Source organism: Pelodiscus sinensis, chromosome 12 (assembly GCF_049634645.1).
Source record: "Pelodiscus sinensis isolate JC-2024 chromosome 12, ASM4963464v1, whole genome shotgun sequence".
Classification (NCBI taxonomy): Eukaryota; Metazoa; Chordata; order Testudines; family Trionychidae; genus Pelodiscus; species Pelodiscus sinensis.
The window spans coordinates 1,642,711-1,666,904 of record NC_134722.1 but is presented as its reverse complement, the minus strand read 5'-3'; the positions used below and the strand labels follow the sequence as shown (position 1 = coordinate 1,666,904).

At 55.0% G+C, this 24,194-nt stretch overlaps 1 protein-coding gene across 4 annotated transcripts; it reads right to left on the bottom strand.

Annotated features, from left to right (window-relative positions):
• Positions 1–8,835: 8,835 nt before the first annotated feature.
• On the bottom strand, positions 8,836–15,063 carry NQO1 (NAD(P)H quinone dehydrogenase 1). 4 transcript variants are annotated; one of them, XM_075939781.1, is made up of 6 exons: positions 14,907–15,063; positions 13,822–13,986; positions 13,612–13,742; positions 11,434–11,547; positions 10,560–10,661; positions 8,836–9,245 (listed from the first exon to the last, which is right to left on the bottom strand). In XM_075939781.1, the coding sequence occupies exons 1-6, from the start codon at positions 14,911–14,913 to the stop codon at positions 8,937–8,939; spliced, it is 828 nt and encodes a 275-aa protein (XP_075795896.1). In that variant the 5' UTR covers positions 14,914–15,063; the 3' UTR covers positions 8,836–8,936. The 4 variants fall into 4 exon arrangements, with proteins under 4 accessions (XP_075795896.1, XP_006122297.2, XP_075795894.1 ...); XM_006122235.4 differs by lacking the exon at positions 14,907–15,063 and having other exon boundaries at positions 13,822–14,364; XM_075939780.1 differs by lacking the exons at positions 8,836–9,245; positions 14,907–15,063 and adding an exon at positions 9,820–10,050 and having other exon boundaries at positions 13,822–14,368.
• Positions 15,064–24,194: the final 9,131 nt, after the last annotated feature.

Below are 24,194 nucleotides of genomic sequence, written 5' to 3'. Positions count from 1 at the left end.
TGGTTCTCCCACCTCCAGAGTGGTCTTAGAAAGGCAGAAACCCGGCCATGGTTTTTGCGTTGATGGGAACGTGAAAAGTGCTATATTAATCTGGTCCAGTATCCTCTCTGACAGTGTCCAGTACAAGATGCTTAAGAGAAAGGTGCAAGAAATCTGCATAGTGAACAATTATGGAATAATCTGTCTACAGGGGACGACTCAGGTAATTCTAAGCTAATTAACCAGATATCAGTTTTGTCCAAGTACTGGGCAAGGTGATGCAGGATTTAGTTGATTGGGAATTAAAGGGTTGGACTATCACAGTGGTCTCCAACCTTTTTAAGCACAAGATGACTTTTTGAATTTGTCAGTCCAGGATCTACTTCAAACCCAAGTACGCCTGCCCCACCCCTTCTCTGAGGCCCTGCCCCACCACTTGCCTAGGCTCTGCCCTCCTTACTCTGTGACGATGGACTGGATACAGGGACAGAATGACATCAGCACCCCCTACCTCTGTCTCCCCCACACTGCATAACAAGCAGGAGGCTCCCAGGGGGCAGCTCTGAGGCTCTGGGCAGGAGCAGCAGGGCAGTGAAGAGAGGGGCAGTTGAAATGCCTGCACTTGATAGCCTCCCAGCCAAAGGAGTCAGGATCACCTGTCAGAGGCTTCAAGATCTACCAGTAGACCCTGATCTATAATTACTGCCAGTCAACATGATTTTATGAAAAACAGGTCCTGTCAAACAAATCTGATGTAACTCTTTGAGGTAACAAGTTTGGTTGATAACAGAGCCTGCACAGATGTAAAGTGATTACACTTCTGTAAAGTATTTGACTTAATGCCACACACAAATCTGATGAAAACAATTAGCACTACTGAATGGATGTAGAACTTGTTAATGACAGATCTAAAAAAATAGCTGTCAACAGGGAATTACCATTGAATGGGGTTGACATTGTGCTCCCTTATTTTTTATGAAATATGTTTTTGAATATGAACATGTGTAACTCAAATATGCTTTATGAAAAATGGGGCATATGACCGATCATTAAAGAATATGTAATCCCCTGGATGTGTATATTCTATTTGTGTGCATGTATCATTCCTGTATTTGAAGTTAGAAATATGAAGTGTAAACTTGTTTATTAATCTAGGTGTGCTAGCAAAAGCCATTAGTGGTACTTGAGAAACTTAATGGCCCAGTGCCCAAGACAGTGATCTTTGAATAGTCTTGTTCTTCCCGTAAGCCTGGACTATGGTTGGTCCTATCAAGGCCATGTAGCCAGGTCACTTCATGCTGGAACCCATGTTGGATGTGGTATTTTTTCATGGGGGTGCATGTGAAAGGGTTGAAACTGAACACAAAGGATCCTCACTTAAGGCAAAATCTGTTTATATGCAGGGAATCTATTTATAGTTGGGGAGCTGGCAGGTGAGACACACCAATGTACCATCTGCTTACCATCAAGATAACTGCTGCAAACAGCCAAGTCTGAGCAGGGGGAAAGAACAGGCTCAAAGTAGGAGGGGGCCTAGTTTGTGAGAGAAATGATGAAAACAACTGTTAGGTAGGAAATTGCATATAACAAGTTTCTTAGAATGTTAAGCTTAGCTGGCTTGTTTTAGGGAAGGCCAAGCCTATTCACAGTCTATTGTTTTAGTTGATTGGCCATTAACTCTGGCTTTTCCACTGCAGTACCTGACGTGCCATCAGTGGAAGTGTCCCAGAGCCACAAATATGAAATACAGATACCCAGAATACGTCAGTATTCCTCGCTTCAGGTACAGAAATGATACTCGCATCTGAATGAGGTAATCTTGTTCAGTAAATTGCCACCTTTCCATCTTGCATAAAGCAGATCTTAGTTACATCAGACTCTTATCAAAAGCGTATTTTCATAGAGCGTACGGAATGCCATGTCACAGAGCGAATGTGATCCTTGGATGAATCAATGGGGAGGAGAGAGGAAGAGGGTGGCCTCCTTCCCATTTGGGAAATATGCTCTACTCCAATTCCCATGCCACTACAGTCCAGATTCCATCCTCTAGTAGCTTCCTAGCTGCCCTCCTGCCCTGCCACCAGACCCCTTGCTTCCCGATAGGCAGTGTTTTGCATATCCCTCCCTTCCCAATGTAAACTAGAGTCACAAGGCGACTTTGGAGGAAACTGGCATGGCCTTACCTGGATGAAAAGGCTTAAAATGATGTTACCAAAAGTTCAATATAAAAATCCTATAAAAATGTTTACCAACAATCACAACATTCATCCATCAGCAACATTATAAATAAACTTTCCAGTTTTATTACAGCCAATTCCTTCTCCAAACAAGGCATTTACAGTAATTTCTATCGCTCTCAGAATTGGGCTGTAAGTCAAATAGTTTCTCTAGAGTCTTTATTTCGATAAAGAAATTATTTTAAAGTCTATCAAGATGAAACTTGCTTGAAGCATAATATTTTAAATTGTATACAAGATCTGTATTCCGACTTGCGCTACTTCTCTGAGGGCACAAGTCCAAGTTAAACTTGTTAAAATAAGTATATGCATTTATTTTTCAGCTCATTCCATCTTGACCCAGCTTTTCTCAATAGCTCGATTGTTATTTTAGTACAAATGAGTAAGTCATTCAGTTTCTCAATGCTTGATTCTGGCTGGCCACTTTTCTGTAGCTGATGTTTGTTTCACAACCCTACTGTTGAAATAGACTTATTAGCTGTAGCCATGAGAATTCTAAACAAGTATGTTTGTTTCATTTCGGTATATCAGGGCGCTTTCCTAACCCCATGGGAACCGGAATTTGTGGGGCATAGCCTGGAAATGACTCTTGCATCAATTCTCATTCTGAATAGGCACTTTTCATTGTGGAATAATCCCAGATTCCCTAACAATGGCATCCTCTCCAGCATTTTGCTGCAAACGTGTCTCTTGTTCTGCGGGACTGGTGGGTGAAAACAGCTGCTAATTCGTTCCCACTGGTATGGTCTCCATAAAGGGGAACCTGCAGAGCGCCCACTGGCTCATACCGTAGCCATCCAGTGGCACTTTAAAAATAAATCTAGCCTCACTGATCTCAGAATTCATCGGTATCAAGCCCTTCTTGTCCCTTCCTTTTCCGCTGTACCTCCTCTCTTCCAGGACTTGATACACACAGTGCTTGCCCTCGGCCACCAGAGGTTCTTGGATGGGCACCAACAAGCCCTTCGCTTAGCTTCTTCCTGTCCTCACACGGGAGGCTCAGCATTCTGAAGTCAGTTGCCACTTTTTGGAGCTGCTGCCCTCTCTCGCTTAACACTTCCCAGGGCTGCAGGGACATCCTCAAGCTATTGTTCCCCCGTGACAGTCCCTGGCATTGCTTTTATGCAGGCTCTGAGGTGCAAACACCCCCAGAAAAAAGAAACAGTGGGCACTCACCACCAGGATTCCCTGTAAGGTGCGCACCTGTGTGGGTGTACACCAAGAATTTCAGTCCCACCTACTCCCTCAACAGCTATGCAGCCAGCACCCCAGCTACTCCCAGGTGTGAGCCTGTGTGGCAGGTGGCTGCCCCACCCAGGAGTAGGTAGGCAGCCACCATGTGGCCTGTGAGACAGCTGCTAGAGCCTGGGCTGTGGTACTAAAAATAGCACCGCACATGGAGCAGCTGTCCACCACATGGCGCAGCCCCTGGGAACAGATGGAGCCGGGACTGTAATATTAAAAATAGCACCACAGCCCTGGCTCGAGTCCCGGCACGTGGCAGCCTAGTCTCAGAGGCATTTTGATTTCCTACTGAGAAACGTCCCCTGGTCTGCAGTGTCTTGGAAATGAAGGAAAATCCCTGAGAGCGCTGATGCAAAGATCAACCAACTCTCCTCTTGCAAAGAGCCCCGCCCCAATGTCCACCACCTGCCCTGGCAGCCATTGTGCGTGGGGACCAGACAGCCTTATCCCACAGCTTGGTTCCACGGCATTGAACACCTGCCCTTTGTGGGGTAAATGGCAGCGGGTGGCACCATGAGGCACGGGGCTAGCACAGGAGCCGGAGTCCCGTAGCTCTATGTGCTTTGGAAAATGCTACCTGGCATAGACAAAGGGCCGAGAACACATGGCTGAAAGGCGTGTCCCTCCTCTGTGCCCTGTGGACAATGCCGAGGGGCGGGCTCAGATGTTAAAACTCGCACTTGGAAACAGCAAGAGTGAGAGTCTGACATGCATCCACAGCAGGCTGTGACCTCACAATGCACCTGGAATTAGGGGTCCCCTTTGCCTTTTGGTTGGGCAGCCCTGGTTCCCCCCAGCTGTGCTGAGTGGGGGGGTGCTGCCTGGAGCAGGTAGGTAGGAAGCGTGACAGACCTGGGGCAGCTGGCTACAATAGTTTGGTGGAGGGCAAAGATATAGGGACCTGGGTAGTTTTCCATTCCCTGAGTGAACCGGCCATGTGATCAAGGCAGGCCGGTCCTGGGGCCAAGTCAGCGCTTGCCTGGAGCAGCAGGCTAACCAGGGCACCTGCAGCCCAGGAACCTGCTGGGGCTAGGTTCAAAGGTTCCCCTCCGCAAAGGCGGAGAGGAGAAAAGCCAAGGGCTGAGAGCTAGAGGGGCACTGCTGGGGAGCTGAGGGGGATGTGCTGTATAGGACCAGGAGAGACGCTCAGGCACCATGGAGAAGGTACTCAGGAGAGGGGGGAGTAATTTCAGAAGTACCCCAGGGAAGGGGTGGTAGGATTGGGGCTAGAGGAAACAACCCCCCACACTCAGTTTGCCACGACCTCAGGGCCCCAGGGCCGGAGCGCAGATTAGTTGGCGGGCCTGAGTTCCCCCCAACCCTCCCCACACCACTGCAGAGTCTGCCCCTGGCAAGGGGGGCAGGACTGAAGCGAGGCTGCACCCCGATCCTGGGCCTTGCCTCTGTTGAGGATGGCTCAGTAGGCTGTGACCTTTGCCACGTGGAGGGTGCCAGCGAGCCTGTGAGGGCAAACACTAGCCACCCGGAAGTGCAGGATCCTTGGGGCCTGGCCAGAGCTTTGCCACGAGTCAGAGGCTTTCGCCCTCTCCAGAGAAGAAGGTTCTGTACCATCAAAACCTGGAAACAGCCGTGTCCCACGCTGAACGAGCTCCAGCCTGTGCCTGGGAGGTGCATCGGAGGCTGCAGGCTGAGCAGACGGTAGCGGATTTATTGCAGAAGTAATATGAACCTCGGGAGGACTCATGCAGAGGCCTGAAAATGGCAGTGCCCCCACCCCTGGCCAGGCATTCCCTGATGTACCACCCCCCTGGCCTGCACACCTGCAGGGGTGGGGCTGAGGGGCCTCTTTCAAGTCCAGTACCCGCCAGCTGTGGCTGTCAGGTGTGGTCCCGGAGGGGAGAAGAAAAGGTTCTTCTGCGGCCAGTGGGATTAGGAGGCCGGATGCAAAAGGAAATCTCCCCCCAGGCACCTGTGGCGGCTGGGCTGGGAAGCACCAGCCAGGCTCGCTCTGAGGTGATGGGGGCAAGAGAGGACGTGGTCTGAGCCAGCCACACGGCGACTCTCCGCCTTCTCCTCCAGCTGGGCGGCTGCCCCCTGCCCAGCCTCTCGTCCCCTCGTTGCTCGCCGATTCCTGGCCGTACAGTCGGAGCTCGGCCAGAGCCTGGGGAGGAGCGTTTCACGCAGCCACTCTCCTGCAAGCACTGTCCTGGGGACGTGACCCTGAGTCCCCAAGAGGCCTGGCCTGCGGGGTTCTCGCACGTTGAACGGCTCCAGGCTGAGCTGCTGGCCGCGCCCCCCCCCCCCCCCGCCGAGAGCAGCGGCACCGACCCTCCCCTTGCACGCCGGGGTGCAGAGCTGGGGTGGCGGCAGCAGCGGCTGCTCCCGCGGGGCTGTGGCCAGCAGGGAGGTGCCAGTTGGCTACAGCCCAGGCCATCGTGCCTGCTGCTCTGCACACCCTGCCGCACGCTGTCCCGAAGGAGCAACTGGGTTGCACAGGGTGAGCAGAACCATGCTGATGGCCCTGCCACTGGGTCACCGTCCTGCCCCATGTCCGCACCTGGCCCTGCAGAGGCCAGCGCGGGACCCTCCCAGGAGGTGGCAAAGAGCCTCAATGCGTTTTAGGAGGGAAGGAAAACGGGGATTGCGGTCGGGGCCCTTGGACGCCAGGCCAGGTGATTACAGGCTGGGCACTTGCCAGCCCGGAGCAAGGGCTTGGCGTGGCTCAGCCCCTGCATCGTTGCATCGTGGTTAAAGGGGGCCCCCCATCAGCCTGGAGATGGGATTGGGCCAGCAGCTTTGCAAGCGAGAGTCCTGCAGATCACCACAGCCCAGGCCTGGGAGGAGTGCGCCGACAGGCTGCATCTTCCTCCTGGCCTGGCCACCGGCCAGAGGGCTCCACAAAACCGTCCCTGGGCAATGCGGGAAGGGGCAGCGGTGCCATCCCTCTTCCTGAGGCGTGGCCTCATTCACCAGAGGGCCAGATGGCCTGGGGTGGCCGCAGCAGCTTCCAAAGGTGGTGGAAGGGAGGTGACCATGCGAGGGGGCAAGTGTGGGGCGAAGTTACTCAGCAGTGACCTCGGGGAGCTGCCTTGGCCAGCATGTGGCTTCTGTCACGGAGCCTTTTCCTGCAGCTGGGGCTACAAGTGACAGCCAGGGTAGACGGAACAAGGAGGCGGCTGTGGCTCTTCTCGGCTCTTCGGAATGGTGGACCCAAGACAAATCAGAGAGGGCCCATGGTTGTGCCACTCGCTGCCATCTGCTTAGCAGGGGCTGGGCACAGAGCCTGCGAGGGGGCAGCTGAGGGATGGGGCGAGGGGCTGACAGAGCCGGCACCAAGTTCCTGGGGCAGCCCGGGGATGGGACTACTGGAGCCAGTGCTGCCTGCAGCTGCAGAGCATCCCAACGCTCTTCGGGCACCAGTGTGGTGCCCTCCGCTGTGGCATGTGCCTAAGGCCGGCCCTGGGCATGACGGATTAAAATGAGAAGTGACACATGGGCAGGGACTTGGGTAAAAGGGAAACTACAATGGGTTGTACGGAGCAGTGAGCGGCCCAGCCGGAGGGAGGTTAACAGCGGAGTCCCTCAAGGGCCCCTAGAGACCAGTCTTATTTTCATTAGTGATGCTGATGAGACATCTGGGAGGTAGTGCTGGAGTGGAGGAGGACTGGCCTATCCAGCAAGGAGATCTGGACAACTCTGCAAACTGGCGCAATGGAAATGGGATGAAATTGAATCATGCGAGGTCATCTGCTTAGGGACGAGCAACACAAATTTTTGCTACAAACTGGGATCGCGTCAGTTGGCAGCACCAGAAGAGGCGAAACACCCTCCCATGGGTGTTGGTCAATCCCAGGGTGCCTGTGAGCCACTAGTGTAATGTGGCCACGAGACAGGCAAATACCATTCGAGGATGCAACAGGTGCTGCCTTTGCAGTTCAGACAGGGACGTTACTCGCATTATACGCGGCACAGGGGAGCTCATCAGGAAGGCCGTGTGCCTTTTTAGACAGATGAATTCAGACTGGGAACAAGCCCAGAGGACTGGAGAACCTGCCTTACGCGGGTAGGCGCTTGGCTTGTTTAGACTAACCAGGCGAAGGCTCGGGGAGACGATTGTTCTCTGTAACTACATAGCAGGGAGAGGAGCTACTGAAGTGAGGGGACGATGCTGGCACAAGAACAGCTGGATCTAATCTGGCCATGAACAAGTTTAGGCTTGAAATTAGATGAAGGTTTCCACGCTGCAGAGGACTGAGGTTCTGGCACAGGGCAGAAAAACCGAATTGGTTCCAAGACTGAGTTTGTGGAGGGGACGATCGGGAGAGATTGCTCGTGGCGTGACTACTAATAACGATCCTCTCCGAGGGCTGGTGATGGGACACAAGAGGAGGGCTCCGAGTTACTACAGAGAATGTTTTCCGAGGTGTCTGGCTGGTGGGTCTCTCTCAAGCACCTGTTTGTGGGGTTGGGAAAGGAGCTTGGGGGGCAGGTCACGGCAGTGTAGAGTGCGCATCCATTGCTGGTTTGAGCTACACTGCACAGTGGATTCTCTACCTTAAAGTCTTTACATTAAGATTTGAGGACGGCAGAAACTCAGCCAGAGGTCATGGGGCCCCCCCAGCTGTGGCTAGCTGAGGTTCTGTGGCCTGCCAGGTGCAGCAGGTCTGAGCAGGTGATACCGATCACTATTCTGGTCTTAGAGTCTATGAGGCAGAGTCCTCCAACCCAGCGATATTGATGGCAAGAGCACCTGATGGGCTGTGTCCCTTCCCTAATGTGCTCTGGAGAGCACACGGGTTGTGCAGGCCTCAAGGCCCCCGCTGAGCACCAGGGCAGAGGTATGAAATAAGGTTACAACAGGACATGTCTTCATAGGGAATCATGGGGTCAGACCTGAGCGGAGAGCTTCGACCGCACTCTGCAAGGCCCGCAGGGTGGTGAGCAAGCACCACTTAACAGGTAAGATCCCCAACTCGTCCCACGCATAGGGCAGGTTACACTGCGGGGCAAAGTCGGCCTTGTTTACGCAACTCAAATACCATCGCTGGTGTCGATGTACCTTGGGTCACGTTACTGCAGGGGGTCGATGGGGGCAACTCTCCTGTCAACTTCCCTTCTGCTTCTCCATCTGGTGGAGGACCTGAGCTGATGAGAGAGCGATCGGCGGTCAACTGCGTGGGTCTTCCCTACTCCCGCTAACTCGGCCCCTGGAGGCTGATCCCACCCCACCCCTGAATGTGGACAAGCCTTCAGACACTCCTGGAACCCAGCAGATGAATGACTGCTGCCCAGCTGGAGGACGCATGGCTCTGACTTCGCCCTGAGCCAATGGGAGGAACGAGCAGCCAGCAAGAGGCACCAGGAGGACAAATGGTCCCCTCAGCCTCCCAAGGAGCAGAAAGGCAGCTGAAAGTAGAGTAAAGCCAAGAGACCTGCCCTGTATTGACCAAGTGGCAGAGCGCACAGAGAACGACACCAGATCGGAGCCCACTGGGCCCCGGGTCCCGGAGGAAGCTATTTCTTCTGGGCTTTGACTTGGCTGTCGGGTGGGATGGCCTTGCCCAGGTGCTGCCCCACACTCAGCCCGTATTTCTGAGCTTTCTGGTGGTCCTGCACCTCTTCTTTCAGCACGAAGCCCCCCTTGAAGCTCAGATCAAAGCTGCTGTGTGGAACAAAACTGATGGGTTGCTCCTCCCAGATAGTGGCCAGGCGCTTCTGCCAGTCCTCCAGGATCTGCAAACAGGCGCCCTCGGGAACGTGACTAATGCCATAGGCGATTTGGGGCTCCAAGACTTGGAAGCCACAGAAATGGAGAATGCCGTTCTAGAGGGAGAAAACACAGGGAAGCACTCAACTGCCACAGGCCGCCTTCAATCCAAGGCCATTTCTGCTACTGGAGAAGGCAGAAGCCCTGGGTAGGAGCTCACACTGGCTCCCACAGGGGTCTGGTTTGGTATGAAAACCTAAACCCTCGGATCACATCTCAGTGGATGGCGTTAGCCGGACCACAGGAGCGGAGACCTGCTGCTCCTTGCACTGCAGGGATTGGGGTCTGGCCCTTTCTAGATCCCAAGGCCCAAAGGGACACTTGTGATTGTCCAGCCTGACCACCAGGCCCCAGAACGCCCCAGAGCTGCACCCTAGACGGTAGCGTTCAGGAGAAGAGCCAGGTAATTGCCAATAATTCACTTCTTTCCTGAACGAGTTCTTCACCTTATTTCTCTTAAGTATTTTCCACTTGGGGTTTTAACAGGGCTAGTTTTGCAAGATGAGGTTGAAATGAATTCTCCTGTGCGAGAGGAATGAGAGAGGAAACGATCATCTAGAACTTTAAAATCTCAGGCTCAGTTGAGTACAGGCAGCATGAAACCCCTCCCCTCCCAGCACGTCACTGAAAACAACGCCCCATCACCACTCAAGTTCCCCCCTGCCCATTATAGCTCCTAGGGAAACTGCCCCTCTTCGTTTGTCTCTAGCGAACGTGACTCCTGCCTCTGGCTGTCCCGTGCTGCAAAGGCTCCTCCTCCTCTGGCCCCCGGAAGTCCCCAGGAGCTGGAGACCTGGGGCAGCCTGCCGGGCTTGGCAGCCGTGAACTCGACACACTTGTACCCAGGACAGCCAAGCCAACCTGAAGTCCACGAAGCACGTTAGTAGGAGAACTTGGCATTGCTGAGCTGATCAGCACGAGCCTGCTCCAGGGCCCCAGAGCCATGCTCCACACGTGGGCCAGCTGGCCTTGGGGTACGTTAAAATAGCCTGCTTGGAGATACGAGCCCTTTGCCCTACAAGGATCCCCAGCACCTCTCCTGAGTTACTCAGCGGGGCTGGGAGCCGACACTCCTTGCTCTGAGGTTCCAAGCCGAGACCCGCAGCTCCCTCCTGCTCCGTTCGCTTCCCTGCACGCTCTCAGGCCGTACGACCAGGGCCACCGGCGTTGGAAGCGGGAACGTCCCATCGAGTACATTCCCAGGGGGAAAAGCAGGATTGTTCCCTCCAGGGTGGCATCCAGTGCAGTTAACCTTGCCCACAGCCCCCTCCCCCGCCTCTTTCTCCCCCGTTCCCGTTGGCGGAAAACGCAGCCTCCTTGGAAGGGGGCCCAGGACTGTGGCCTGCTGCTTCCAGCGCTGCCGCCCGTACCTGCAGCGGCCAGAGGAGCACGTTGATGTCCCCGTTGACGCCCGCAGGGCTGTACATGCGGCCGGTCGCGCCCGTGCTGAAGGAGAGCAAGGCCTTCTTCGTCTGCGGGAGAAAACCGGCGGGAGTCACCCCCGGAGAGGCAGCAGGAGCAGAGCTAAGCTGGGGTGAGTGACTGTCACCCCATGGAGCTGTCAAGCGGCCACTGCTGCGTCTCAGCCCCGGCTTGGCTGCACTTGTATTGCTGGCGAGGAGCCAGGCTGGGAGCAGCAGCAGCGTCCAGGGGGAGGGCTGGGGGGTGCAGCGCAGGGACAGTGCGGACACGGCTGGTCTAGCGGACCGAGCAAGCCTGGGTGTCGGGAATTCCAGGCAGCTCAGTTCCGACTGTCAGCTCCCTGAGGTCCGGCACTAGCCATGTGTGCAGGGGACAGTGATCAGCGATGATCCTGTGCCCAGCACTGCAGGTTCCTAAAGTTCTGCCCCCTTCATTTCCCCCACGGTAGAATTTGGATGCCATGCCAGCAGCATTACACTGGTTCAGGCTCTGCTGAGCCTAGATCTGCGAAGGGGAATAGAGCAGCTGGCTTGCCAGTAACTAGGGGCAGAAAAATCAACATCCCACGCCCAGAATTCTGGATTTTCTCTCAGCTGCAGTTAGATTCGGCTTTGGTACAGAACCAGCCCTGCAGGTGCAAGTCCTCCCTCTCTTCCTACGTGCGACAATTCAGAAAGCTGCGACATCGGCATCTGTCTCCGTTGGAAGGGACGGCATCTGCTCTGGGCACGTGTTCTGCAGTCATCAGAGCTGGGCTTCAACTCGAGAGACAGACCCCTCGACGTGAGAACGTGGCATGAGTACCAGACCACGCCCGCCTACCTGAAAGGGCCCCTGTTGGTACATCTTGGCAAGAGAGTAGGCAAATCCTTGTGTGAGCACCCGATCAAACCAGCCCTTCAGGATGGCAGGCATGCCGAACCAGTAGAGGGGGAACTGTCATCAGGCACAGAGAGAGAGAGAGAGAAGGGCTGCCACTCTCCGGTTTCCAAGGTAGCACGACGGCAGCACATGAACATAGAATCCTAGAATGCTAGAACTGGCAGGGACCTCGAGAGTCATCAAGTCCAGTCCCTGCCCTCAGGGCAGGACCAAGCACCATCTAGCCCATCCCTGCCAGGTGTCTGTCCAACCTGCTCTTTAGTATCTCCAGGGATGGAGATTCCACAACCTCCCCAGGCAACTTATCCCAGTGTTTCACCACCCTGACAGGCAGGCAGGAAGTTTTTCCTAATGTCCAACCTAAACCTGCCTTGCTGTATTTTAAGCCCATTGCTGCTTGTCCTATCGTTAGAGGCCAAGGAGAACAATTCCCCCCCCCCCCCCCGCCCCGACCTCAGCTAATTATTTTTTTACCCACTAGTTCTTCTAGCTTTCACCATATCCCCGACACAGCCTTTCCTGGGCTGAGAGTGCCCTGTGTGAAGAAACACTGCCGCTTGCTTTGCACTCACTGCCCTGCCAATGTCACTGGGTGATCCCTGGTTCTTGTGTTCTGGGAAGGGCTCAGTAGCACGTCTGTACCTACATTGTCCACACCACTTGTGATCTCATAGACCGTAGTCATATTCCCCTCTGGCTGCTGCTTTTCCAAGCTGAAAAGTTCCAGGCTTTCTAATCTCCTTTTATGGAAGCTGTTCTATACCCTAACTAGGTGCTGTCCTTCTCTGTCCTTTCCAAATGCAGGGGGGTTGTTTTGATGGGGGCAATCAGAACCTCCCAAGTATCCCAGGTGTGGGTGTACCAGGGATTTAGATAGTGGCGTTATCATATTTTTGTCTTACCCCCTTCCTAATAGTTCCTAACATTCCATTTGCTTCTTTGACTGCCACTGCACATTGAGTGGATGTTTCCAGAGACCTACCCGCGACGACTCCAAGATCTCTCTCTTGTGCGGTAACAGCTAATTTAGACCTTATCAATGTATCTGTAGAGTTAGGGTTATGATTTTCCATGTGCCTTAGTCTGCATTTATCAAGCACTGAATTTAAATAAAATGTTCTTGATCCTTCCTCCAGTTTAGGGAGACCCTTGTAACTCTTTGTGGTTTGCTTTGGGCTGTACATTCTAGAGTCATAGAATCCTAGGGTTGGCAGAGACCTCAGGAGTCATCGAGTCCTGCCCCCTGCTCAAAGCAGGACCAATCCCAACTAAATCAACCCCGCCAGGGCTTTGTCAAGCAGAGACTTAATCTCTAGGGGTGTCTCTAGACTACAGAGTTTTGTCGACAAAAGTGGACTTTTGTCGACAAAACTATACCTGCGTCTACACTACTGCTGAGTTCTGTCGACATAATGTTGACAGAACTCAGCAGTTTTGTCGACGCTGGTAAACCTCATTTTACGAGGCATAACGCCTTCTGTCGACAGAGTTTCTGTTGACAGAAGGTGGTGTTGCCTGTAAACTGTCCTTTGCGTCCACACTACCATGTCGACAAAGCAGCTTGCTTTGTCGACAGAACTCAATGTAGTGTAGACGCTCTTTGTCGACAGAAGTTTTGTTGACAGTATCTGTCGACAAAAGCCTGTAGTCTAGACGTACCCTAGGGGTGGAGATTTCACCCCCTCCCTAGGGAGCCTATCCCAGCGCTTCCCCACCCTCTTTGGGAAATAGTTTTTCCTAATCTCCAACCTAGACCTCCCCCACCGTAACTTGAGACCATTGCTCCTTGTTTTGCCATGTCACCACTGAGACCAGCCTCTCTCCAGCCTCTTTGGAAAGGAGTCATTTTCTGTTGTCCGTAAGCTTTGCCACCTGGCAGTTTACCCCTTTTTCCAGACCATTTATGAATGCACTGAACAGCGCCGGTCCCAGTACAGATCCTGGAGGGGGCCCTGCTTGTTACCTCTCTCCCCAGTGAAAACTGCCCTGTGTTAACCGGTTACGGATCCATGGAGAACTTTCCCGCTCGCCCCATGACTGCTTAACTGGCTTAAGAGTCCTTGGTGAGGAACCTTGTTAAAGATTTTCTGACGAGCCAACGGCAGGGCGAGATGGTACCTGGAATATCAGAAGGTCGGCAGCTTCCAGCTTTTTCTGTTCGGCACCGATGTCGCTGCTCAGCCGCCCTTCCTCCCAGGCCCAGGCGGTCTCAGGACCATACTTGAAGTTGCTGGGGTCTCTTGGCTCCCCTGGGGACGCAGAGAGAGGTGAGTGCCGGGGCGTGGCGATGAGGAAGGCTGACCCTAGGGTGGGTGGCAGGGGCCGTACCCATGATGTCATTCCGGGATAGCACGGGGTTGAATTTCATCTGGTAGAGGTCTGAGACAGTGACGCTCCAGCCGGCCTCCTGCAGCACGGCCACGGCCGCATCTTTCATGGCGTGGTTGAAGGAGGCTGTCTCCTCGTGGGCCAACACAATCAGGGCTTTTCTGCCTGCAAGACACGGCAGCCAGCTTGGGCCCTTTCCAGGACCCCGAGACACCCGTCGGGCCTGTCCCCTGAGAGCAGGGCGCTGACTGTTCTGTGCGCTTTGCGGTACCCAGCCCAGGGTGTGAGCCGCACCCTTGCCACGTGCTGTGTAACTACGGCGGGGCGCTGCCCCCCTATGCTCTGCCAGCTCCCAGCTGGGGCAACAGGAATGGAGGGGCCCCTTCCTCCAGGTCCCCCCCCCCCCCCCCCCACGCCCTGCTTCTCCTCCTCCAGCTCCAGCCCGGGCTGCGAGTCGCAAGGGAGGCAGGAGGGTTGTGGGGGCCCAGGGGAGGGCGAGGTGCATCCCCCAGCCCTGTCTAAAGAAACTTCCTGCATCAGCCCGATTTCTCACCACGGCCCCTGGGCTGCGGGGCTCAAGCTGCCGGCCCGGCCCCAGCCTCCTTGCACAGCCCGCACCTACGGAATGTTTGCAGGACGGGGCCTCTGGGAGCCCAACAGCCGCGGCCCGAGCCCCGGCGCTGCTCCGCGTGGGGCAGAGCTCCCAGCCCCGGCCTGCTGGGGGGGGGGGCTGGGCCCGGCTGCTGCCCCCCGCCCCCCCCTGCTCCCACTGGAGCCCCAGGCGCTGCAGCCAGGCTGCCTGGGGCAAGTGGGGCCCAGCGACCCCCCCCCCCCCGCCCGGCTGCTCGGCCCCGAGGCGACTCGAGCGGCACGGCCGGGGGGGGGGATTTGTGGGGGGGGCAGGTTCCGGTGCCAGCAAGGGGGGGGCTGAGCTGGGGGTCGCTGCCGGGCCGGGGGGGTCACAGCGCTGCCCCCCAACCCCAGAGCAGCAGGCTCGAGAGCGGCTGGGCCCCCAAAGCTCCCTGCCCCCCCCGGGCCCCTGAGCCTGGCGGGTCCGGTCCCCCCGCGGCCCGGGCGCCACTCACCGGCCATGGCGCGGGACGAGCCGGACTCGGGGCGCGGCGCCCAGAACAGCCCGGCCCCGCGGGCCGCCCATGCGGGAGCCGGGGCGGAGCCGGGCGCGGCGCCAGCTGCAGCGGGGACCCGGGTGGGTGAACAGACCCCCCCTGCCGGGCCCCCCCCCCCAGCTCCCTCCCCCCTCCCCGCCGGGCCCCCCCTCAGCTCCCTCCTCCCCCGCCGGGCCCCCCCCCTCAGCTCCCTCCCCCCCGCCGGGCCCCCCCCCTCAGCTCCCTCCCCCCTCCCCGCCGGCCCCCCCCTCAGCTCCCTCCTCCCCCGCCGGGCCCCCCCCCCTCAGCTCCCTCCCCCCTCCCCGCCGGCCCCCCCCTCAGCTCCCTCCTCCCCCGCCGGGCCCCCCCCCTCAGCTCCCTCCCCCCCGCCGGGCCCCCCCCCTCAGCTCCCTCCCCCCTCCCCGCCGGCCCCCCCCTCAGCTCCCTCCTCCCCCGCCGGGCCCCCCCCCTCAGCTCCCTCCCCTCCTGCCGAGGCCCCCCAGCTCCTCTCCCCGCCAGCCCCCCCAACGCCGCCCCCGCCGACTCCCCCCCCCCCCCCAGCACCTCCCCCTGCCAGGGCCCCGGTTCCCTCTTCCCCCAAGCAGCCCCCTCTCAGCATCGTCACTGTCTGTGGCCTCCCCTTGACGTCCTTCCCTGGGACCCCCACCTCCCTCAGTGCCCCCCGCCGGGTCTGCTGGACCTCCCAGCTCCCCTTCTCCTGGGGCTCCCCTCCGCCTGCCCAGCCCCCCTCCTTTTCCTGGCAGGCAGCCAGCCAGCCCTCCAACTCCCCCCCCCCTCCCCCACCGGCTGGGGGCACTCTCTATGCCTGGACCACATCATTTCATCTCCCCTGGCCAAGCCAGTGCCTAGGGATTGGGGGGCAGGTTTTCGGAGGGCTGGGAGCACCTCTGCCCTCTATCTCTCCTCCTCCCCCAGTGCCACAGGTGGTCCTGAGTGCCAGGCCATGGCACCGGGGAGCGACTTGGCTGTAGCCATAGGACCCTCCCCATCGGTTCCGGCGTCAGGTCCCCAAAGTGAGGAATGTGGCTAAAAGAAAACACGATTTCGGTTTGTTTTCCTGGGTTCGACCTCGCCGTCGCTCTGGGCTGGGGTTTCCTAGTGACGTCTCTACAGCGGCCAGGGCTAGACACAGGCCACTTTTGAAAAAACGAAGCCTGAGACTGGCCCCTGGTCACGGGATTCCAGGGGCTGGAGATTTAAGCAACGTGCCAAACTCACAGGCGTTGCCCTGGGTGTCTTCAAAGGGCCAGGAGTGGACTTTGCACTTCAGCGCCGGCTGCCCCAGGGTGTGCTGAGTCACTGGGACCAAAGGTTTCCAACATCTGCTCTGGGTGTGGCTTGTACAAACAGAGTTTGGATCTAGAGGCGTTGCCTGGGGTTTACAGAGCTTGAGGGAGTGGGACGAGCTACCCAAGTAATCGGCTCAGAACGGACTTTACCCGAGACAGCTGAAACAGCTTGTTCAGACCCGTAGCTTTCAACCTTTCTTTCATTTGCAGACCCCTTTGGGAATCTTAGATCACAGGCTGCACACCACTGGTTAGACGGAAGGCAGTGAGGGGCAGTGTTCGCTCCAATTTTTTGTACCTCTGTGTGCAGAATAAATTGTATGTGCACTGAGGTAGGAGCGGATGTGCACCACCACTAGAAACAGGCTGCCGGCTGTGGGTGCTCTGCTAATCAGCTGGGCAGCATTTGACTTTCTCCTGGGCGGCCGCCCAAGTGGTCAGCTTTCAGTGAACACTGGTGCGGGGATAGGCATGGGTGGTGGGTGATAAAGGCAAGGGAAGGCTTTGCCCTCGCAAAACTGCCCAGCTCTCCAGATGGCCAGGAAGGCTCAGGCTTGAGGGCTGGGGTTGGGTAGGGCTTGGCTGGGGAGAGGGAGATGAGAGAATAATAGGACTGGAAGGGACCTCGAGAGGTCATCGAGTCCAGCCCCCCGCCCTCAAGGCAGGACCAAGCTCCACCTACACCATCCCTGACAGATGTCTATCTAACCTGTTCTTAAATATCTCCAGAGAGGGAGATTCCACCACCTCCCTTGGCAATTTATTCCAATATTTGACCACCCTGACAGTTAGGAATTTTTTCCTAATGTCCAATCTAAACCTCCCCTGCTGCACTTTAAGCCCATTACTCCTTGTCCTGTCCTCAGAAACCAAGAGGAACAAATTTTCTCCTTCCTCCTTGTGACACCCTTTTAGATATTTGAAAACCGCTATCATGTCCCCCCTTAATCTTCTTTTTTCCAAACTAAACAAGCCCAGTTCATGAAGCCTGGCTTCATAGGTCATGTTCTCTAGACCTTTAATCATTCTTGTCGCTCTTCTCTGTACCCTTTCCAATTTCTCCACATCTTTCTTGAAATGTGGCGCCCAGAACTGGACACAGTACTCCAGCTGAGGCCTAACTAGTGCAGAGTAGAGCGGCAGAATGACTTCACGAGTTTTGCTTACAACACACCTGTTGATACAACCTAGAATCATATTTGCTTTTTTTGCAACAGCATCACACTGTTGGCTCATATTCAACTTGTGGTCCACTATGACCCCTAGATCCCTTTCCGCCATGCTCCTTCCTAGACAGTCGCTTCCCATCTTGTATGTATGGAACTGATTGTTCCTTCCTAAGTGGAGCACTTTGCATTTCTCTTTATTAAACTTCATCCTGTTTACCTCTGACCATTTCTCTAACTTGCTAAGGTCATTTTGAATTATGTCCCTATCCTCCAAAGAAGTTGCAACCCCACCCAGTTTGGTATCATCTGCAAACTTAATAAGCGTACTCTCTATCCCAGTATCTACATCATTGATGAAGATATTGAACAGTACGGGTCCCAAAACAGACCCTTGAGGAACTCCACTTGTTATCCCTTTCCAGCAGGATTTAGCACCGTTAACAACCACTCTCTGACTACGGTTATCCAGCCAATTATGCACCCACCTTATCGTGGCCCTATCTAAGTTATATTTGCCTAGTTTATCAATAAGAATATCATGCGAGACCGTATCAAATGCCTTACTAAAGTCTAGGTATATGACATCCACCGCTTCTCCCTTATCCACAAGGCTCGTTATCTTATCAAAGAAAGCTATCAGATTAGTTTGGCATGACTTGTTCTTCACAAACCCATGCTGGCTATTCCCTATCACTTTATTACCTTCCAAGTGTTTGCATAGGATTTCCTTAATTACCTGCTCCATTATCTTCCCTGGGACAGACGTTAAACTGACCGGTCTATAGTTTCCTGGGTTGTTTTTATTCCCCTTTTTATAGATGGGCACAATATTTGCCCTTTTCCAGTCTTCTGGAATCTCCCCTGTCTGCCATGATTTTTCAAAGATCATAGCTAAAGGCTCAGATACCTCCTCTATCAGCTCCTTGAGTATCCTGGGATGCATTTCATCAGGACCTGGTGACTTGCTGACATCTAACTTTGCTAAGTGATTTTTAACTTGTTCTTTGTGTATCCTATCTTCTAAACTTACCCTCTCTCTGCTTGTATTCACTACGTTAGGCACACCTCCAGACTTCTCGGTGAAGACCGAAACAAAGAAGTCATTGAGCATCTCCGCCATTTCCAAGTTTCCTGTTACTGCTTCTCCCTCCTCAGTAAGCAGTGGGCCTACCCTGTCCTTGGTCTTCCTCTTGCTTTTAATGTATTTATAAAAGGTCTTCTTGTTTCCCTTTATGCCTGTAGCTAGTTTGATCTCAGTTTGTGCCTTTGCCTTTCTAATCTTGCCCCTGCATTTCCGTGTTGCTTGCCTATATTCATCCTTTGTTAGTTGTCCTAGTTTCCATTTTTTATATGACTCCTTTTTTATTTTGAGATCGTGCAAGATCTCCTTGTTAAGCCAAGCTGGTCTTTTGCCATATTTTCTATCTTTCCTACACAGCGGAATTGTTTGCTTTTGGGCCCTTAACAATGTCCCTTTGAAATACTTCCAACTCTCCTCAGTTGTTTTTCCCTTCAGTCTTGCTTCCCATGGGACCTTACCTACAAGTTCTCTGAGATTGTCGAAGGGGGGTGGTCTCGGGGAAGGGGCGTGGCTTCAGACAGAGGGGGCGGGGCCTGTGCTGGCCTTCCCCCATGGGGTTCTGATTGCTCTTTATAATACATCGGGGTAAACCCCATGGAGGGGAGATCTGTTTGCGCGAAGGACGGGGTTGGCGGGAGAGCTGAGGAGGATGAACTGGTCATGAGTGAATGTAGGCTGGATGCTGCCAAAAGGCTCCTAACCTTTGAAGGAGTGAGGTGCTGAACGCTCTCGTAGTAGCTGGAGGAGAAGCCCCTGACGAGGTTTCAGCCAGAGCTGGGGAAGGTTTTGGAGGGTGTCGGGCTGTGCTGGTATGTGAGGGGAAAATCATTGCTAGAGCTTAGCAGTATCCTCTCTCAGCCTTTGCTTTGTTAGGATGGACAACTCTCTCCGTGTCCTCTTGTGAAAGACTTTCCCTCCCCGATCACCCATGAGCCCTCCAGTGTGCACCTCTTCCAGCTGCAGTCCACCTCCCTGGAACGTGAGCCCCTGGGGCTGAGCAGAGAATGCCAGACGAGGTCACAGCACCTTGCCTAATGGCATGAGCACGTCCCGGCTGCAACTGGAAGTGCCTTGGCCGAGCCATCCCCTTTGCCTTTGCAGGGGCTGCATCGCGACGGTGGCTAATCAGCCGGTGGTCAGCTACGGCCCCAGCCGGAGGCAGCAATGCTTGTAGTAGCCCCCACGTGCAGCGCCTTGTGCTCGCTCATCTCGGTTCTACTGCTCCCCGCCTCAAGGTCAGCTGGTTCGCTCAACAGGCCCGTCTAATCGGCCGCACCGCCCCTGCCTCCCAGCTTCCTGCTGTCAGGTTACTGGATTTGAAGGGGAGCAGCCAGATCACTGCTGCGCCCACGGGGGTGTTTGCCCCCAAGTCTGTACAAAGGGGCCATGGGAGGTGTCAGACGAAAGCTTGTGTCCTACGGATTCCGTGTCTGCTACTCATGTACCTGTGTGATGTCTGTGTGTGGAGTTATGAATATGGACTCTGGGCTGGTATGTGAATGTTCTCTGTCTGAGACAGAGCCATGGGCCTGGACTGCCTGTTGTAATGAGCTATTGTGCAGTCGATGACTATGCTAATTGGCGAGGCTCCAGGAACAATGGCTCTCAAGGTGGCCAGTACACACCTGAGGAATGCGTCTGGAACCTGCAAAGAAGCCAATACCATGACTGCTGACATGGGACACAGGGATAGGTCACCTGACCATCTGACCCACTCCAGCTTGGAAAGTACCAGGAATCGCCATGAGGCGATCTCCATCTTATCTTCAGTTCTGCCACTGATCCCAGATGCAGCCTTGCGAGGGACAGAGCCGGGAAGGATTGCAGACCCGTCCTGGCATAGGATGCTCACCAGAGACTTTTAACCTAGCAGTTTGTAACATCTCTGCTGAGAGCCCGCAGCAAGAACTTGGTGGTGGGCGCACGTAATGTATTCTCCTTAACAACCTCACTCTCACGCTTTTCTTTCTTTTAATAATAAACCTTTAGATTTTAGATTCTAAAGGACGGGCCCAGCAGGATCTTGTGGGTAAGATCCAAAGTGTAAATTGACTGGGGATCTGTGGCTGGTTCTTTGGGACCAGGAGAACCCATCCGGGGTAGCTGAGATCGGGTTCTAGAACCCCTCACCTGTGTGCAGGCCTGGGGCTGACTGTGGCACAGGGGGAGCTGGAGTGGCCAAGGGGTTTTGCTCTTGAGGATTCCTGCTGGCTGGATTGGCAGCTGAAGCGCTCGGTGTGACTGACTTGTGGCCTATTTGGGAAGGTCTCCAGTCTGGGGCTGTAAGCAGCCCTGGTTTAGAGCAATTCGCCCTGAGCTGTGTCCAGACCTGGCCCATCACACCTGCCATCAGTGAATTTCAGTCGCACACTCCTGCTTCTTCAGCCACTCATTAATGAAAACGTTAAATACGATGGAGGCCCAAGGCTGCTGGGGCACGCTGTGCTTCAGAGCAATAGCCTGCCCCCCCATTCACCCGTGCTCGTGTGACGATGCATTTCGTACCCAGCCTGCCAAGCAAGCTCTAGCCAAGTACGTACCTTGTTAGGGGCGGGGTTGAGATTTGCCCATGCGATTGGTACTGAACTATGTTGCAAGTTCTGGGAGTCGGCCTCCAGCGATAACGCAGGGACCCTGCCCGTAGGCGGGTTCAGTGCCCATTGATCAGCCGGGGATTGTAAAAACGTACAGGTCTGTGAAGCTTCGCTCAGCGTCTACCGGGACAGTATGGACCGAACACACACAACAGGGGCCGGGGTCTCCCGTGAGGGCCTCTCTCTTCCCCCACTTATGGAGGAAGCAACAAGAATTCTGGGACAACAGAGTCTGGAAACGAGGAAACTGGCCCTGGGCTTGTATATGAAGAACTGTCACTTACCTGCAGCATCCCGTGGGATGAGAAACTGCCTGATCCAAATTCTGCCTATTCTACTAGGGGTTAAGCTTTAGGCTGCACAGCTCTTTTACTGTCTGTGGTAACTAGCGGTAACCTCCTGTGCCTCTCACTTAGGATCTCTCTCTCTCTGGAACTAATACCTCTGAGCTATGACAGCTGCTCAATCCCAACGGGGGTGGAGAAAGTAACTAAGGAAGTGATACAAGAACTAGGTGTGACAGGGTGCTGAAACCTGCACCATCGGGGTAGGGGAGAAAGCCCGGGTGGAGAAGGTGGTGCGGTGCTGGGCTTCCCCTGGGGGAAGGGGAAAGAGCAGGACAGGAGCGCCCAGGCCAGAGCGTACCCGTAGCAGAGAGTGCAGGCGGGAGGGGCCAAAGCGTTGCAGGGAATGAGGAGCGCAGAGGCAGGCGCTTGATGGGTGGGGCTGAGAGAACGCCAGCACAGATGCAGCAGCCGCGAGGGCTGAACGCCCAAGGTCACGGGGTCCACTCAAGGGGGGGAAGAGATGCTTGGGAGGGGCAGAGCCGAACTGGGGTGGGCATCCAGGGGAGAGGGGACTGCTGTGCCTGAGTGGGTCAGGGATCACAAACCCCAAGCCTACCGGGAGAAACTCACTGCCAGCAGGCTGAGAGGTGAGGGCCCCCGGGCAGTAGTGCGGAAGCAACCCAGGGTGGGCAGAAGGATTACTGCTGCGGGCTGGCGCGTGAGCGCTCTGTTCTTAGGGCTCTGGGTTGGGGGCGGGCCCAGGTCCCCCTCACACCCCCAACCCCGAGTGTGGAAAACAGAGTTGGGACGCTGGCGAGTAAACGCACCCTCATGGGGGGACTATAAAGGGGAATTGCTACAGCGGTTGACTTCCTTTTAGGTGGAAAAGAGGTGAACCCCAAAACTGCCGGGGGAAGCCACCTCACACTAGGGCTCACCCAATTAGAGTCATAGACAGCAGGTTTAAAACAAACGAAGTATTTTTCACACTGCGCAGTCACCTTGTGGAACGGTAACACTTCTGAAAATATTCTTATGCTATGGATAGGACGTAACTTGAGCTCTGCTTTATGCACGATGACTCCAGTAAGGAACGGTTGGGAAGGAGATTTACGGAATAGCCTAGAACTTGACGGGACTTAGAAAGGTCACGTCCAGCCCCCTGCACTCCTGGCAGGATCACTCTAGACCAGGCATGGGTAATAAAGCCGAGGTGAGTCCTGGTGGCTCGCTGCCACTATATTGATCTGACTTCCTGGTACGGGGCATCACAGTTCCCATGGGCTGGAACAGCAATCCATGGCCAACAGGAGCTGTGATCCCCCCGCACCTGTGGAGGCGCGGGTAAATATGATGGTGTGGGGGCCCACCAGCGAGTAACCTTGGTGAACTGCCACCAGTAGTTGCTCAACCCTAATCTAGCCCATCCCTGCCAGGGGTCTGTCCAACCTGCTCTTCAGTATCTCCAGGGATGGAGATTCCACAACCTCCCTGGGCAATTTATTCCAGTGTTTAACCACCCTGATAGGAAGTTTTTTCCTAATGTCCAGCCTAAACCTCCCTTGCTGCAGTTTAAGCTCTTTGCTGCTTGTCCTGTCCTCAGCAGTTAAGGAGAATGGTCCCCTCCTCCTCCTTGTAACCCCCTTGTAGAGACTTGACAGCTCTTATATCCCCTCTGTTGTCTTCTTTGCAACCCAAAATCTTTCTTTCCTCATGGGTCGTTTTCTAGCCCTTTCATCATTTTTTTTGCTTGTCTTTGACCTCCCCCCTTCCTCATGTGTCTAAATCTTACCTGAAATATGATGCCCAGGACTGGACCCAATTCTCCAGTTGAGGCTTAAGCAGCATGGAGTGCTGGAATGTCTGCTTGTCTTGCTCACAACAGTCCTGCATTCGACACTTTCCAACAAGGACTTAAACACTTGAACTATCTCACCCATTACCAAGACAGTTTCCCCAATTATCACCTCTAATACCATTAACTCACAAACACCCACTCTCCCTACCTCTAATATCAATTCACAGACACTTACCTTCCTTCCTCCCCCCCCCCCCCCGCATCCCCCTCCTGTTCTGCAATGTGATTTGTCCTTTTCATATTCATTTTTTTTAATTGTATCCTTTGGTATATATGGTTGTGACTACTTTCTTCCACTATTTGATCTGAGGAAGTGGGTCTGGCCCACGAAAGCTCATCACCTATTAAACCATCTTGTTAGTCTTTAAAGTGCTACATTGTCCTGCATTTTGCTTCAACAGTCCTGCTAGCGAGCCCAGAGTGATGTTTGCTGTTGTTGAAAGTGTCCCACTTGCTTAGCCTGTGGGCCCGTGACCCACGCAGCCCGGTCCACAAGATGATTGCCCTGTTAGCATGCTGTGTCTGACGTTAGGAGTATGGAGTCATCGAGCGGTATTTCAGCAGTGCTGCTTTGGGTCACTCTTCCTGCCAACGCTCCAAGAACAGCCACGGGTCCCTGAGCAAGGGCAACACCCTGTGACCAGGCCTGGCCTTCCCGTCTACATTTTGCTTCACCCTCCTCCCCACCCAAAATACTTAAAACCACTCAGGAAAAGAGCCAGGCCTGGAGCGGGGAGCGAAGGGCTGCACCCAGGCTAAAAAGGTCTCGCACAGCCATGGCCAAGCCACAGCTCACGAGATGCATGAGGCTCTCCCCCACCGTGACTCCAAGCCACCCCCGCGCTCCAAAAACAGCCCTCCCCTCCTGGCTCCCTGCCCTGCCCTGGGCAGGGGAGCCATCCAACGTGGCCATTAAAGATGGCATCAGTGGGCGGGAGCCTGATGTGGCCAAAAAGCCTCGAAACACG

Coding starts and splice junctions, on each gene's coding strand:
- NQO1 (XM_006122235.4), bottom strand. CDS start 14,326: ATGCACCTCGCCCTCCCCTGGGCCCCCACAACCCTCCTGCCTCCCTTG. Junction 13,743..13,821: donor ATCCCGGAATGACATCATGG/GTACGGCCCCTG, acceptor CTGCGTCCCCAG/GGGAGCCAAGAGACCCCAGC. Junction 9,246..10,559: donor TGCTCCTCTGGCCGCTGCAG/GTACGGGCGGCA, acceptor TTCTCCCTCTAG/AACGGCATTCTCCATTTCTG.